At 43.7% G+C, this 17,044-nt stretch overlaps 1 protein-coding gene across 2 annotated transcripts in view; it reads right to left on the bottom strand.

The window, feature by feature from the left end:
* LOC309350742 (sucrase-isomaltase, intestinal-like) overlaps positions 1 to 17,044 on the bottom strand; it is a 100,748-nt gene that overhangs the window by 67,192 nt on the left and 16,512 nt on the right. For both annotated transcript variants that reach the window (XM_081877897.1, XM_081877896.1), the window contains exons 5-6: positions 4,853 to 5,021; positions 4,139 to 4,235 (exon numbers count right to left, since the gene is read on the bottom strand). In XM_081877897.1, the coding sequence (XP_081734023.1) occupies positions 4,139 to 4,235; positions 4,853 to 5,021 (266 nt within the window). The remainder of the gene's footprint in view (positions 1 to 4,138; positions 4,236 to 4,852; positions 5,022 to 17,044) is intronic.

Raw genomic sequence — 17,044 nt, forward strand, 5'->3', positions numbered from 1 at the left:
ACGTTATTATTATTGCTATGTAGGTCATCAAGGGACTTAATGTAACCCCACCCACACTCCCCGCCAAGCAAGCTCAAAATATTTAGCGTTATTTAACTAAACAGAAACAGACACTCCTTCAAACCCATCTTTGGCGGGCACATAGCCCAGTGCGTGTGAAAACAGAAAAAAAGCAAGTGATTATGCAGTGGTAGGATTTGATGTACGATTCTGAAGCACAGTAACAAAATAATAATAATAAGTCAGGGTTTCTTTTTTATTTAGAAAATAACAACTCGGCAACTCTAGACATTCTAACAATGCTTAAATATAGATCTGACTGCAAAATATCCTTCTTTTGTCGCCTCTGCTTGGCTAAGAATTTTTATTTCATTGCTTTAGGGAAGATTCTCCTTTTTGAAAATTACAGAGCGAGATTAATACAGTAAGGTGACCATGGCAACAGGCAAAGCTATACCCCGTCAACAGAATACAAGACAAATCTAAATTGGTTTGTTTCAATTGTATGAACCCCCAAGGAAATTTGTAGCAACTTCATTTTTTGTGTGGTTTTTTTAGCACATGCTTCTATTTTTAACAGTTAATCATAATTTTTAGTGGAACAGACCCATTTTGCTTCATTTAACAATAGCTTATTACAGGCTCTGGGAACATGAGAGCAAGACTTTGGGAATCCTGTGATACCATTTTAGAAAAATTAAAACACTTTTCACTGAAGATGTTATCTTTATTTAGTAGACACAAACTAGCGTCATCACTGAGTTCTAGAAGATGTTAACTTAATTATATTCCTATAATCCCTCTCCTTCCTTACTCAGAAGTAAATTCATTGAGGTCAATGGACCTTGCTCTCAAGAATATTTGCATAGGATTTCAGCCTCAGTTCTAGATCTATCAGTCTAGAATTAAAGTCGCACTTTTGACCATTATTGTCCCTGTATTTGCTGCCTTATACCACAAGGGTCTAAAGGCAACATAAATACAAGAAAAATAAATACTATAAAAAGTCGGACCAACTAAAAGGTAGGTAAAGGGTAAAGGGACCCCTGACCATTAAGTCCAGTTGTGACTGACTCTGGGGTTGCGGCGTTCATCTCGCTTTATTGGCCAAGGGAGCCGGCGTACAGCTTCCGGGTCATGTGGCCAGCATGACTAAGCCACTTCTGGCGAACCAGAGCAGCACACGGAAACGCCATTTACCTTCCCACCAGAGCGGTTCCTATTTATCTACTTGCACTTTGGCGTGCTTTCGAACTGCTAGGTTGGCAGGAGCTGGGACCGAGCAACGGCAGCTCACCCCATCATGGGGATTCGAACCGCCGACCTTCTGATCGGCAAGTCCTAGGCTCTGTGGTTTAACCCACAGCGCCAGGTACTCACTGACTAAAAACAAACCAGATATGAAAACCTCAACAATCGAATGCCTAGGGAGTAAAGAAAAGTCTTGGCTTGGTGGCAAAAAGATGTCACCAAACCAGACCTGGAGACCCTGGAGAAAGCATTCCAAAGGCCAGGAGGCTACTACTGAAATGGCCATCTCTCCTTCAGTCACCCTCCATACATCTCCTGGAGGAGGCACCTGGAGAAGAGCCTCTGCACTGACATGAAAGACCCAGGTAGGTTCACATGGGGAGAGACATTGCAGGAGGTGTTGTGGTCCAAAGCTATGTTAAGCCAGCCTTAGAGGTCAAAAAACAGCACTTTGAATTGAGGTGGGAAATGTACTTTTCTCCCAGTATTCACTGATGCAGGTTTAGGAACACCTTTCTATTCCTGTATACTTCTTATAAACTGTTTCCTTTATGAATAATTATTAAGATTTTTCTAATTATAACTTAAATATCCACAAGAAGGAAGTCTTTTATTTGGTTGTTTGTACTGTTGCAGGGACGCGGGTGGCGCTGTGGGTAAAACCTCAACACCTAGGACTTGCCAATCGCATGGTCGGCGGTTCGAATCCCCGCGGCGGGGTGCGCTCCCGTCGTTCGGTCCCAGCGCCTGCCAACCTAGCAGTTTGAAAGCACCCCCAGGTGCAAGTAGATAAATAGGGACCGCTTACCAGCGGGAAGGTAAACGGCGTTGCGTGTGCTGTGCTGGCTCGCCAGATGCAGCTTGTCACGCTGGCCACGTGACCCGGAAGTGTCTGCGGACAGCGCTGGCTCCCGGCCTTTAGAGTGAGATGAGCACACAACCCCAGAGTCTGTCAAGACTGGCCCGAACGGGCAGGGGTACCTTTACCTTTATCTTTACTGTTGTATATTATGCTCATTGTATGTTATGTTCATGTTTATTGAGGGTGGATTTCTGTATTGGGGTGGGGTGGGGGGTCTATTGTTGTAAATAAAATTTCCAATAAAATTATTAAAAAGAAAAAAAGAAAAAGAAAAAAGAAAAGGAACACCTTTCTATTAATTTAATGCTCTTTGAGGAATTGGAAGCATCTATATATTATAATACTTTGATCATTTTATATGAGAAATGTATGCTAAGTAGTGGCTTTTTTTGGTAAGCAATCTATGGCCATACATTTTTCATTTCGGTGCATGTGAAAGCTGGCCTTCTATTAGGTAAAGGTAAAGGACCCCTGGACAGTTAAGTCCAAAGGCAACTATGGGGTTGTGGCGCTCATCTCACTTTCAGGCCAAGAGAGCCGGCATTTGTCCACAGACAGCTTTCCGGGTCATGTGGCAGCATGACTAAGTCACTTCTGGCACAATGGGACACCGTGATGGAAACCAGAGCGCATGGAAACGCCGTTTACCTTCCCACCAGAGCAGTACCTATTTATCTACTTGCACTGGCGTGCTTTCGAACTGCTAGGTCGGCAGGAGCTGGGGCAGAGCAATGGGAACTCACACCGTTGTGGGGATTCGAACTGTCAACCTTCTGATCGACAAGCCCAAGAGGCTCAGTGGTTTAGACCACAGCGCCACCCGTGTCTATTAGGTAGAATGATGTGGCCACCTCAAGCAATAGAGGCTGGGTGGTGAGAAGCATTAGGGAAGTGTTGGGTTGTCACATGCCCTACAACCCCTAAGTTAGGGGGTCTGCAGCGCTTCAGTGTCACTGAGAAAATCTCATGTCTGTTTTGACATGAGATCCAGCTGCCTGTCCTGTACTCAGAATGATCTGCACTCCAATTTGTCATTTTCCTCAGACAGCAATGTCTTGCAGTCCTGAATGGCTGGAGCTCCTCACATACAAAAATGTTGTCGTGTGTTTCCCCTCCTCCTGTGAAGTGAATGGGGAAACCCAGGAATCCATGCATGCATGTGCAACACTTCTCCAGTGTGCAAAGAGGTGCCAGAGTGGTGCATGCTCTGGTTATCTCCTGCTTGGACTACTGCAATGCACTCTACGTGGGGCTACCTTTGAAGGTGATTTGGAAACTACAACTAATCCAGAATACGGCAGCTAGACTGGTGACTGGGGGTGGCCGCCGAGACCATATAACACCGGTCTTGAAAGACCTACATTGGCTCCCAGTACGTTTCCGAGCACAATTCAAAGTGTTGGTGCTGACCTTTAAAGCCCTAAATGGCCTCAGCCCAGTATACCTGAAGGAGCGTCTCCACCCCCATCGTTCTGCCCGGACGCTGAGGTCCAGCGCCGAGGGCCTTCTGGCGGTTCCCTCATTGTGAGAAGCAAAGCTACAGGGAACCAGGCAGAGGGCCTTCTCGGTAGTGGCGCCCGCCCTGTGGAACGCCCTTCCAGCAGATGTCAAAGCGATAAACAACTACCTGACATTCAGAAGACATCTTAAGGCAGCCCTGTTCACGGAAGTTTTAACGTGTGATATTTTACTGTATTTTTGGTTTACATGGAAGCCACCCAGAGTGGCTGGGGAGGCCCAGCCAGATGAGCGGGGTATAAATAATAAATAAATAAATAAATAAATAAATAAATAAATAAATAAATAAATAAATAAATATTAAGCTTGCAGCTTAGGGACACACACACCAGGAAATCCAATCACATGGAGTTCAATAGCATTTGGTTCCAGGTAGTAATATGACATGGGACTTCAGGTATGCCTCATCCCTAAATTACATCAATAAGGGAAATTATTTGCCAAATATATTATTATTAAAAGAACTGCAGTCTAAACAGTTCTGTTTAATTGTTAACCTTTGATTACCTTGTGCGTTGGCATTGAGGAAAAGTACACCGTGAGCGTTTGCGTCAGTCTCAATGCACATGTAAAAAGGATGAACTCCATACAGATTTGCATTCATCTGAAATAAATAATAATAATGATTTTAGTTTTATTGCTTTACTCAGGTATGGTTATCGCAACAGTGTCTAGCCTACTGAACAGGCATAGAACCTTCCTAAGAAGCTCTACAGTCTTCAGTTAAAATTTTGCTAGTCTTATTTTAAATAATAAAATAAAATATTTTGTTTCCTTTAAGTTCCTCAGATGATTTGCCCAAACAGGAACCATTTGCCTTAAAAATCAGTATCACCCTATGCAACTTCCTGCTTGCCCGCCTCTCTTCTCTTTGACCTCTTCCCCTTTTTAGGTTTTCCTAAATTCCTCAGGACAGTGTCCAAATTAAATCAGGATCTACTGGAGGATATGAATGGACTTAATTTAAAAAGCACATAATTCATGTTTAAAAAAACAACCATCAACATCTGCCTACAATTCATCCGAGATGGCCAAGGGTTATGTGAAATGAGCCAAAACTGCCCAGAGAAGCAAAATGTGGTGCTTGATAGTTAATAACTTAGATTAATGTGTGAGGGGAAGCCTAACTAATAGCTACTATTAATAAATGGCAGAAGACGTATAGAAGGCACAAGGCTCTTTCTGGGAGAGGAGTGCAAGAGGTAATATTGAACTACTTACTTTGGGAGACTGGTCTCTAGAATACATCCCGTAGGTTATATGGTTCATATTGTGCTTAAAGGATGAGTGCTGGTGTTCACCAAAGCCGTACACAGAACTGGACGGGACATTGGTTGAAATGCGCAGGTATTGCTGGGAAAACACGAGATCTGCAAGGGACGTGTCCCACCTATGTCAAAAAGAAGAGCAAGCATATAAATGTGATGTGGTTGCTTTTGCTAGATATTAAATTTCATTAAGCCCGATACAAACTGTGGCATCTGTCACAGACAGTAACATACTTGAAAGGTTATACCTAAAAATTAAACAGGTAAGTTTTTTTTTTAAAAAAAATCATTGCTAAAAGAAATACGAATACAATATGTGGTCTTTGAAACAAAATCACTCCTTGATCTGCTTGCCAGTTCTTCTGATGCCTGCGGGTCACACACACACACACACACACACACACACACACACACCGCACATGGTGACATTTAGAATGTCACTAAGAATAAGCACTTATGCACATAGACATACTGAATCCCCATCGTTATGGTGCATTTATTTTTCTGACGTGTTTCCTACTGGTTGGGGTTTTTTCCCCCTAGAATTTTCAGCAGTAAGGAACAAAGCTAAAGTTCAAATCCAGCTGAGAATTTGGGTCGGGCAATTGACGGTAGGCAAAGTTGTGGCGATGCAGTGATGTCACTGGGAGCACACTAAGCTGTCACAGCCCCCGTGATCCAGGCCAAAGGCCCATCAAGTTCAACATCCTGTCTTCACAGTGGCCAATCAGATGCCTGCAAACAGGACATCTCCATTGCCCAGACAACTGGACCAATCCTTCCTGCCTTGCTGATCGTTTTGGCCCACGTCCACACTACACACTTAAAGCACTATGATACAACTTTAAAAACAGTCATGGCTTCCCCCAAATAATTCTGGGAAATGCAGCAGCAAGAATACTTATTGCAAAATATTGGAAGACACAAGATCTACCCACTCCGGAAGAATGGCAGGTGAAGGTGATGGACTATATGGGACTGGCAGAAATGACTGGCAGAATCCGAGACCAGAGGAAAGAGTCGGCGGAAGAAGACTGGAAGAAATTTAAAGACTACTTGCAGAAATATTGTAAAATTAATGAATGTTAGAATGATGTTGGTGTTGGACAGAAATTAAGTGGTTTCCAGCTGTAATGCTTAAGAGACATGAAAAAAAAAGAAATAAGTAAAAAGTAATGGTGAGGATTTGCTGAACTAACAATTTGAATTGGAATACAAGAAAGGGAGGTATGAGGAGGTCTGGAAAATAAGTTAAAAGAAAATAAGTAATGGAAATTGTATTTGTTTTTAAATGTTTTTATTTTTGTATTTTTGTTAATTTTTTTTCCTTTTTATTTTTACATTGTATTATCTTTGAAAACTTTAATAAATATTCTACAAATAATTCTGGGAAATGAAGTTTGTTGATGGGGGAGAGCCCCGTTCCCCACAGAACTACAATCCCCAGAGTGATTTAAAAAACAATCCCTCTTCACAGGTAACTGAGAATTGTAGCTCTGGGGGGGGGGGGGGAATAGAGGTCCAGGGTTGTAAAGACTGCAGAGAGAATAATTGGGTGCACTCTTCCCACCTTAGATCAAATCTATGCTTCCAGGTGCCATAAGAAATCTGCAGAGATAGCGCAGGATAGTGCACACCCCGGAAATGATCTCTTTCAGCTTCTGCCTTCTGGAAGAAGGTATAGGGCAGGGGTCAGCAACCCACGGCTCCGGAGCCGCATGTGGCTCTTTTACACCTTTGCCGCGGCTCCGGGGCGGATACTAGCGAGGGGAGGAGGCGCATTGTGTGCCCTGACACTCCCCACTGTTTTAAATGTCGCAATGGTTTTGCGGCTCCCAGTTGTTTTTTCTTCGGTCCAAGTGGCTCTTTTTGTCTTAAAGGTTGTTATAAAGACCAGGACTAGCCACCTGAGAAACAGTTTCTACCCAAATGCAATTCTGGTTCTAAACGCAGCATAAGGAGTCTCTATAGTATATCGTATTTTAAAATGGGGTTTCAGAGTTTTTAGGGGGTTTTGAATGTCTTATGTAGATTTTTCAATTTCATTGTTCTGTATGGGACAATGACAATAAAGATCTCGTATATCGTATCCTAACAAACCTTTAACAAACTATAGCCCCCAGGATTATTGGGAGACTGTTCAAAGTGACATCATAGTGCTCCAAATCTATGGTATAAAAGTGCGTACTAGCAAAACCCAAAGTTGGGGAAGGCTGCTCCCAAGTAAGGTAACTCCCCCCCCCCGGACCACGCAAGATGCCCCCCTCACACCCCAGCGACTCCATCAGTTAATTGGCTAATTCATTAATCTATGGCCATTTGAACTGTGTGTGGAGGTATTGTTTTTGTTTGTTATTATGGTACATATTTTGTGTTTTGTGATCCTTGGATGAAGGATGGTATGTAAATTTAATAAGCAACAACAATAATAATCAATTCTGTTTCTTAAAGCCCATTTGTTTGCCTTGCAATAGGGATATAAACCAGGGTAATCACTCTGACCCACTTGTGAAAATTTGCCATTATATTTCTTCCCCTCAGCGTAACAGTGGAGCCTACAACCATAATCTGTGTTTGTGTGTGTGTGTGTGTGTGTGTGTGTGTGTGTGTGTAGGAAGGCTTCTTTCCTGGCTGGCCATTAAGATTTGAGGTGCCTACCATCTCCCTAAACTGACAGTAGCTAGAAGAAAAAATTAGGACACATCAGACCTGATCAAAGCACAGAGAAGGTTCTTTTCCCTTTGATTTTCTATTTTTGCCTTCTTTCCTCTCATGGCCCTTTTATATTTATTTCGGCTAAATTCCCTGTGTTACTCACAGGGACTTTCAAATTAGCCTGCCGCATTACGCTGGTCGTTACCAGGGCTATGACGAACCTTTTGACTTGAACGGTGTATTTATGTATGGCCTTCTCTCTGCCTTCGTCAACCTGTGGACTTGCTACAATAAATTAAACCAAATTGTCTGGAAAAGGACCTTGTGGAATTGGCATTTCTCTTAACAGAAATTACTTGCTATTAGGGGCTTTGATAAAATGAAGTGGAAGATCAAATTAACCAATGAATGAATTAAGTGGAATGTTCTCCACACCCAAAATGACTCAGTTACCACGGCTATTTATTGCTTTTGTATTACATCCTTTCAGAGATGGTGTTCGTACAGTTTGATAGAACAGAGTTTGCTGAATTTGAGACAAATGCCTTATTTGTGTGGGTTCCAGTGCCTGGCTCCATATGACTTACAGCCTCCCATCAAGAAAGCACAATGAACTTCGTCTTTGAAAGAAGATAATTCCTTATTTATCTTTGTAACCCAGTTGTACCTGGATTATGTGAACATTAGCAATCATTAGCTATTGTAACATGCTGACTGTGAACAAACAGCGAGTGACAAAGTAATTCTTCTGGATTGGGGGGGAAAGAAACCAATTGCTTCAGTCTTTGATGTACCTAGTAGCTATAAAGTGTGCATCTCACAGTGTGAGCCACCTACATACATGCCGATAGAAGCTTCTGTACCTATGGGCTGCATACCCACATGACTGGCAAAAAATTATTTGCTTATTTATGTAGCATCATTAGTGTGTATGAAGCTTTACAGAGTATAGGAGAGCAGGTTCCCGAGCTGAGGAATTTACAGCCTACAATCTGATACAGGAAAAGCAGGGAAGGGGTAAGGAAGAGAAGGGAGGACTGATGAACCGGGGTGGGGAAATATGTGCTTTGCTATAGGCTGAGTTACAACAGGACATGGGAAGTAGGGAATTATGTCTTTAGGCTTCACAGAAGCTGGTCTTTGAGGAGATTTTGGAAGGTACTAATGGAGTCAGCTCCACATGTGTTTTGGGAGGCGGTTCAGATTTACAAAGCATGGAAGTGAGAGCTGGACCATAAAGAAGGCTGATTGCCGAAGAATTGGTCCTTTTGAATTATGGTGCTGGAGAAGACTCTTGAGAGTCCCATGGACTGCAAGAAGATCAAACCTATCCATTCTTAAGGAAATCAGCCCTGAGTGCTCACTGGAAGGACAGATCCTGAAGCTGAGGCTCCAATACTTTGGCCACCTCAGGAGAAGAGAAGACTCCCTGGAAAAGACCCTGATGTTGGGAAAGATGGAGGGCACAAGGAGAAGGGGACGACAGAGGACGAGACGGTTGGACAGTGTTCTCGAAGCTACCAGCATGAGTTTGATCAAACTGCGGGAGGCAGTGGAGGACAGGAGTGCCTGGCGTGCTCTGGTCCATGGGGTCACGAAGAGTCGGACACGACTAAACGACTAAACAACAACGGAACAAGAAAAGGCAGAGTCTTTTGAGAGAGCTGGAGACCTTGAGATGGTGGAGTTGGAAGAGTGAAGACTGCAGACAAGTATTGGGATATAAGTGTGGAGAGATGCAGGGAGAGGGGCAAAGCGATTGTGAGGAACAGTGTCCCATGGCCAGAGTGATGAAAAAGGTGGGTGGGGTTTGGCACATGAATGCTGGATAGACATGAGAGAACCGAAGTGAGACAATGGAAGACCAGAGATGAGAAGATTGCTGTAGTCTACCTGAGAGACAACCAGGGCATGAACCAGAGATTTTACTGAGATAACAGAGTGGATGGGTCACCTTTTTGTAATGTTTTAGGGGAAAGCATAACCCTATCACTGCACTAGGCACCAGTAGTTTTCAATTTTCGCTCCTGAGTCACCTCCCACTGACAGCTGAAGCATATGTCATTGGACACATTAGCTGTTGGTTTGTTCTTATTGCTGAAGTGACTACAATATATCCTCAAGAGTTTGTATCGACCATCTTTCAATTTTAAAAGCAAAGAAGCAAACACCTCTATGAGAACATGAAGAATCGCTAAAGCTCTGTTAAGAACTATTGGGTAGGCCTAGTCAGCAAGTTACTATTAACTACATAGAGTACGTTTTTTTCTGGGGAAGGACGCAGGGGTACGCATACCCCTAAACATTTTGTGAATCTACGTTTGGCCTCATTGAGGGGCAATATTTCAATATGAGTAGGAAAATGAGAGTACCCCTAAACATTTTTTAAGGAAAAAAAGCACTGACTACATATATACTGTGAAAAGACTCTTCACAGTATTTATTCAGTTCATCCTCACAAGAGTTCTATGAAACAATCCATTATAATTTGGCTGCAAATTGAGCCAAGATGTGAGTGATGTGCTCAGCACCTCACAAGGAATCCACGGCTGAAAATGCCCAGCTTCCAGTCCAAACCTCTTGCCATTGGGCAATGTTATACTTATGAAAAAGCAACAACAGAAACAGAGTAGTGTGGGCTGTAACTCTTCAATTGTTGCTTTAGCCCACAGAACACTCCTATAAATACTTTCAGGAATCATACAATTGTTTCCTTTCACCAGTTATATCTGAAGGGCCCACCACTACACGCTGACATTTATTATTGAAGTTGTCATGGCAATTCACTTATTCCTATACTATACTATACAATGTGCACTGTACAACTGAGTCTCTGGCATGATTTGAATGAAAATGGCAAGATTATGATTCCATCGCATTAAAAACAGAGTGTGAAAGCTCATAATATGGTGGCCCATTCAATCTAACCTCACAACCTCTCATAGAATCATAGAATCATAGAGTTGGAAGAGACCACAAGGGCCATCGAGTCCAACCCCCTGCCAAGCAGGAAACACCATCAGAGCACTCCTGACATATGGTTGTCAAGCCTCTGCTTAAAGACCTCCAAAGAAGGAGACTCCACCACACTCCTTGGCAGCAAATTCCACTGTCAAACAGCTCTTACTGTCAGGAAGTTCTTCCTAATGTTTAGGTGGAATCTTCTTTCTTGTGGTTTGGAACCATTGCTCCCTCTCTCTTTCTCTCATATTATCTTATTCCAAACTGCCATCTCAAACATCTCAATGTGATCCACAAGGAATAACCCAAGAGAGGATTCACTCCAGTCTTCTGCCCAAAAGCAAATAGTGTATTCATCCTTGTTCTGTCACTCCCTCTAACACTGAATCTGGAGGGGAAAATGTGTGCTAATGGTTTTGCAGGCAAAATGGCACCACTTGCAGTTTTGCAGAATTCCATAACATAATGAAAGATAAAATGAGACAAAATAAGGCTGTGCATGTATGCACTGGCATGGAGAAAAGGTGGGCAGTGGAATACAGAAGTGAGGGATTGGTCAGTCAAGCCACGCACTCACAGCACGATCCACTCCAAAATGGCCGAAGAGAAGAAACATTGTGCTAGGTCTTGGAGATGAAGAAAGCAGGAGGGAAAGGAGGAGGAGGAGGAAGAAGGGAAGACCCAGGTTGAAGTCTGGGACAGTGGATGCATGTAGCACAGAAGATAGAGGGCAAGATTTTGTTGTGGGTCTGCTCTAAAGTTCACCCTTACTGCTGCTGGTTCCCCAAAGGTCTGCAGGAAATAGGAACCAAAATGAGGTTTCTAGCAAAGGATGTAGCACATATATTTTTAGGTATATGACAGCTCCCTCGCTTGGGAAGTACCTTGTTTTGCTGTTGTAAATATCCTTCCGAAAACAGGTGCTTCATTCCAAACCCTGTTTCAGGAGGCTTAGGAAGATATGCTGCTATTTTTAGCTTCTCATCAGGAAGACAGACTGACTCAGGAGCCCAGGAGGGGTGATGGCAGGCTGAAGACTGCCTTTCTGACTGGTTCTTGAACTTAACAGCATCCAGAAGACGTGCAGAAAGGCATTCTCTGTCCACAACACCAGGAGAAAGTGTAACCATTATGGAACAGTGAGCCAGCATGGAAAATAAATACAGTGGGGTGGGGGAACGCTTAGTTTATTTTTAGGAGGCAGAATATAACTAATTTAGTTGGAGCATTTCATGGATGACTGAAAGGCAGAGGAGTGTGGCTTGCTGAAACATGGTCACTTATTCCCTGAACATTAAAAGTTCACATGGCTCAAAAGCTTTGTTCCATTTAATTTTCTCCTGAGGACATCAACCTGCTTTCTTCCTACAATAGTTCCAGGCAATACCACCCTCTGCTTTTCTTATCTGGACAGCTGGGGAGCTTGATAAACTTTCACAGTTGTAAAACTTTGATGGCGACTCTTGGATAAATCATGACAGTATTCATGAAACTGGCATTTGCACTTGGCTGGGTTCTTTATGAACTTCCTGCCGCTGCTTCTTTGTAAACAACCCAAAGGAACATTTATTGCTGCGCATTGCAATTCTGTTTGAAATGCCAACGTCTGCACGACTGCTCCTTCAAATGAGCAAAACCCGTCCAAGGGACAGGAGCCAGACAACTTGCAAAACACCTTCTCCTCTAAAACCATTTTATAGTTTCCTTATATTTTGCAGCCCAGGATTCCGATCGTCCAAACATCACAGAGACTTGGAATGTGGCAAAGGATCAAAGCATCATTCCAAGCTCACATCCTGATTTCTCCTCCTTCTCTAGATCATTTTGAATTTTCCTCCAAGTTCCTCTGTCTCTTAGATTAACAACAACAACAACAACAAAATGATTTTCTCAAGAGTCTTAGAGCCTCCCATATTTTGAAATTTTTATCTCCTAGGAAGCTAACTCGGATTTTTTAATATTTTTTTTACAAAGACAGGGCTTGCAGTAACAAATGAATGAATGAATGAATGAATGGGCATGTCTTTTGTAAGCATTACATGGCATTCTCACGGGGATACATTTTTTTAGTGGTTTTCATCCAGTGTCATTTATAGGGGGCCCCCTTGACTTTGGTTATAAAAATATAACCCAAACTAACAATAAAACAGAGTACTTAAGAGCAAACTACTAACGCCAAAACATGCTAACAGGATGATTTTGTTGGATTAAAACCCCAAACACCTCTCCCTATTCCAGCCAACCCATGTATTAAGATCTTTATATTTGTGGGACACCCTTCCCTCAATCTGCCAATTTCATTGTTTACCTTTCAGTGCCAGGTACACATGTGCTTCTTCACTCAGGCCTTTGTAGGGGGTTGACTTAATGTGGCCAGCTATGAAATTATGGGTGCTCAAGTGTTGCCAAGATGGCACATTTGAGATAAGTGATTTTATAATTTAAAGCTTTTTATGCTGTATCCACCCTGGGCTCTTAATCACAAAGAGGAGTCCTGAGACTGAAATAATAAAATAAATACCCAAAAATAAATTGTCTACCCAAAAGTAAATTGCCATGGCCCTACATTTCCATGAACCATGGTGAGTAAGTCAAAGGCAAGGTGGAACATGGATGGAATCAATCGTTGTGCTCAAAAAGCCAGCCTAGGGCACTAAGCCATTGGCCTTTGATACCATTGACCATGACATCCTTCTGGACCATCTGGGAGCTGGGGGGGGGCACTCCTTCCTTCTGGGCCATGTCCAGAAAGTGGTTATTGGGGGATGAGTATTCAGACCCCTGGGCTCTCACTTGTGAGGTGCCCTGGGGCTCTGTCCTCTCCCCTGTGCTTTCTAACATCTATATGAAGCCGCTGGGAGAGATCATCAGAGGGGGTGGGCTGGCTGTTCATCAGTATGTGGATGATACCCAGCTGTACCTCTCTTTTAAATCAGAACCAGTGAATGTCCTGTGTCTGGAGGCGGTTGGAGGATGGATGGTGGCTAACAGACTGAGGTTGAATCCTGACAAGACAGAAATACTATTTTGGGGGGACAGGGGGCAGGCAGGTGTGGGGGACACCCTGGTCCTGAATGGGATAACTGTGCCCTGGAAGGACCCGTTATGCAGCCTGGGAGTCCTTTTGGACTCACAGCTGTCCATGGAGGCGCAGGTCAGTTCTGTGTCCAGGGCAGCTCCATCTGGTATGCTGGCTGAGCCCCTAGCTGTCCACAGACTGTGCATGGTCTGGTTGTCTCCCGTTTGGACTACTGCAATGTGCTCTACATGGGGCTACCTTTGAAGGTGACCTGGAAACTACAACTAATCCAGAATGTGGCAGCTAGACTGGTGACTGGGAGCAGCCACTGAGACCAGATAACCCCGGTCTTGAAAGGCCTACATTGGCTCCCAGTACAGTGGTACCTTGGGTTACATACGCTTCAGGTTACATACGCTTCAGCTTACAGACTCCGCTAACCCAGAAATAGTACCTCAGGTTAAGAACTTTGCTTCAGGATGAGAACAGAAATCGTGCTCCAGCGGCATGGTGGCAGTGGGAGGCCCCATTAGCTAAAGTGGTGCTTCAGGTTAAGAACAGCTTCAGGTTAAGAACGGACCTTCAGAACGAATTAAGTACTTAATCCGAGGTACCACTGTAAGTTTCCGAGCACAATTCAAAATGTTGGTGCTGACCTTTAAAACCCTAAATGGCCTCAGGCCAGTATACCTGAAGGAGCGTCTCCACCCCCATCATTCAGCCCGGACACTGAGGTCCAGCTCCAAAGGCTGTCTGGCGGTTCCCTTACTGTGAGAAGTGAGGTTACAGGGAACCAGGCAGAGGGCCTTCTCGGTGGTGGCGCCCGCCCTGTGGAACGCCCTGCCATCAGATGTCAAGGAAATAAACAACTATCTGACTTTTAGAAGACACCTGGAGGCAGCCCTGCATCGGGATGCTTTTATTGTCTAATGTTTTACAATTTTTTATATGTACCGTAAACTGCCCAGAGTGGCTGGGAAACCCAGCCAGATGGGCAGGGTATAAATAATAAGATTGGGACAGTCATGGTCTCTCAGCTTAATCTACTTCACAGGGTTGTTGTGAGGGGAAAGATGGGGAAATGGTAGGCCCATGTGTGCCATCTTGAGTTCCTTGGAAGAAGTGTGGGATACAAATCTAATAATAAATAAAGTAACCAAGTGGTTATTAAGTGCTTACCATTTTCTCTTGCAATTGCCTGTTCTGTTAAGATCCTTGTATTGAATGCAATCCACCAAGAAAACATCTCACAAAATCCCACATCCGTGCCTTGGCAGAGCTCTGCTGCCCATTCAGTGGAAATAAAGCACATTCTCAATATGCATTTGCTTGGAAGAATGCATTTCTAGATTAAAGCACACACACCACAACACAAACACCAGATTTCTAAATCACCCTACTAAACACCGCCCTCAAACGAAAACAAATCGAATCACCTCATTCTTTGCAAAAATCGAACACGCTCAACAAGAAGAATGGCTGTGTTGGGGGCTGTACAAATTCCACGCAGCAATTTGCATTGCTTTCAGGAGGAACTGCAGCTTAAAACAATGGCGTTTTTAATCATTCTAATAGCTTTTCTCTCTGCAGAAAGCCCCCTCGCAGCCTTTGTTTGCCACCAGAATCTATATATAACAAATGAACTCCAGAGCAGCGGATTGGAAATTAGCAAAGTTTCTGATTAGATGTGGTTATTTGTTTCTTGCTTTCCCAGCTGCAGCGTTTAACAAAGCGTTGCACCACAGTCAATATTGCAGAGAAATTGTCTGGGTGGGGGAAAGATTTTCTGACTTCTTTTACAAATGGCAGGCCCACACTAAGTTGTTAAAGGGGAAAATATATTGTTGGCCATTCGAGAATGATCACGTAGGATCAAAGTAGCACTCCATCTAATTCAGCATCGTATTACTTCGATGTAATAGGCCACCCTACAGAGATAGTGACTACCACCAAGGGGCAGCTTCACAGTTAAGTTCTTGACAAGTGAGGTGGCACAGAACTCCATTATTTCATGGCATATGGTTGGTTTCTGGCATAAATGCAAATGTCTAAAAAACTCTCCATGTGGGCAGAGAATGTGGACAGTACCCTGAACTCTAAGGTTAAGAGGTGGCAGTTATTTCCCTAGCATTGGATTTGCGACATAAGCTTACCCCATGGTAACATGGGAGTAAAACTGGGTGGTTTTGTAATGCAGAGGTGAGCAAGCTTATTCAGTCTGGGAGCTGCACTCAATGTGAAAAAGGTAAAAGTAAGGGACCCCTGACAATTAAGTCCAGTAGTGAACAATTCTGGGGTTGCGGCGCTCATCTCGCTTTACTGGCCAAGGGAGCCGGCGTTTGTCCGCAGACAGTTTTTCCAGGTCATGTGGCCAGCATGACTGAGCAGCTTCTGGCGAAACCAGAGCAGCACACGGAAATGCTGTTTACCTTCCCGCCAGAGCGGTACCTATTTATCTACTTGCACTTTGACGTGCTTTTGAACTGTTAGGTTGGCAGGAGCTGGGACTGAGCAACGGGAGCTCACCCCGCCGCAGGGATTTGAACCACTGACCTTCCGATCGGCAAGCCCTAGGCTCAGTGGTTTACACCACAGCACCACCCGCGTCCCAATGCACTCAATGTGGGGAATGCTATAGAACATCTGCCTTTCATGCAGAAAATCCCAGAACAACTATATAAAAGGCTAATCGTTATAAAATTCCCAAGGCATTACAGCACTCATAACCCACAGAAGAATCTTAACAAACTAACAGCCAAATACAAACTCAGCACTGTTGAATTCACACATTCTCTTTCCCCATCTCTGTGATTCATAGTCTTCTACTCAGTTGCACTCAGTTCATCAGAACTAAGGGTTGGTCCACACAGTATCCATGTGTGCATTTATTTAAAAGCAGCTACGAGCTGCTTATTACTTTTAAAAGCTCTAAGTGGTACCCTGCATAAAAACATGTTCCCAGTGCCATTGCATGCTCCCAGTGCTATTGCAGCATGCAACTGTGAGCAACGGAAGGAAAACACTTAGACGAGGGGTCTTGGGGCTTCCCTGAAGTTACCACAAGGACCTTCCGTGAAGGTGGCAAAGTTATGCTCAGAGTAAACCCATTGAAATTAACGAACCTGAGTTATTCACTTCCATTAATTTTGATGCATCTTCTCTGAGCAGAACTAACCTTGGATTCAGCCCTGGGGTTGAGGCATTCTGCACATAAGTATTGTAAGAATCAGTTGCACAGAAGCTGTGCATCTAATCTCTGTTTTTCACCTAACGCCTGGTGCTGTCAAGGTTTGGAAAAAATTGTTCATGTGTAGAGTATTTCACTGACGTCCGTCCTTACTACGTAACCACCGGGTTTGCAGGAGGTCATCCCTTGTTGTCCACCCAATTTAACATCGCAGCCTTGCCTACTTAGCTCCTCTGACAGAGTCCTGGCCTATTAACCCCTACGAACACTATCTGATACTCATGCATTTTGGTCACTGCAAACAATCTCTCTGCAGGAGCTGA

The sequence above is a fragment of the Podarcis erhardii genome (genome assembly GCF_964252035.2).
Source record: "Podarcis erhardii genome assembly, chromosome: 10".
NCBI lineage: Eukaryota > Metazoa > Chordata > Lepidosauria > Squamata > Lacertidae > Podarcis > Podarcis erhardii.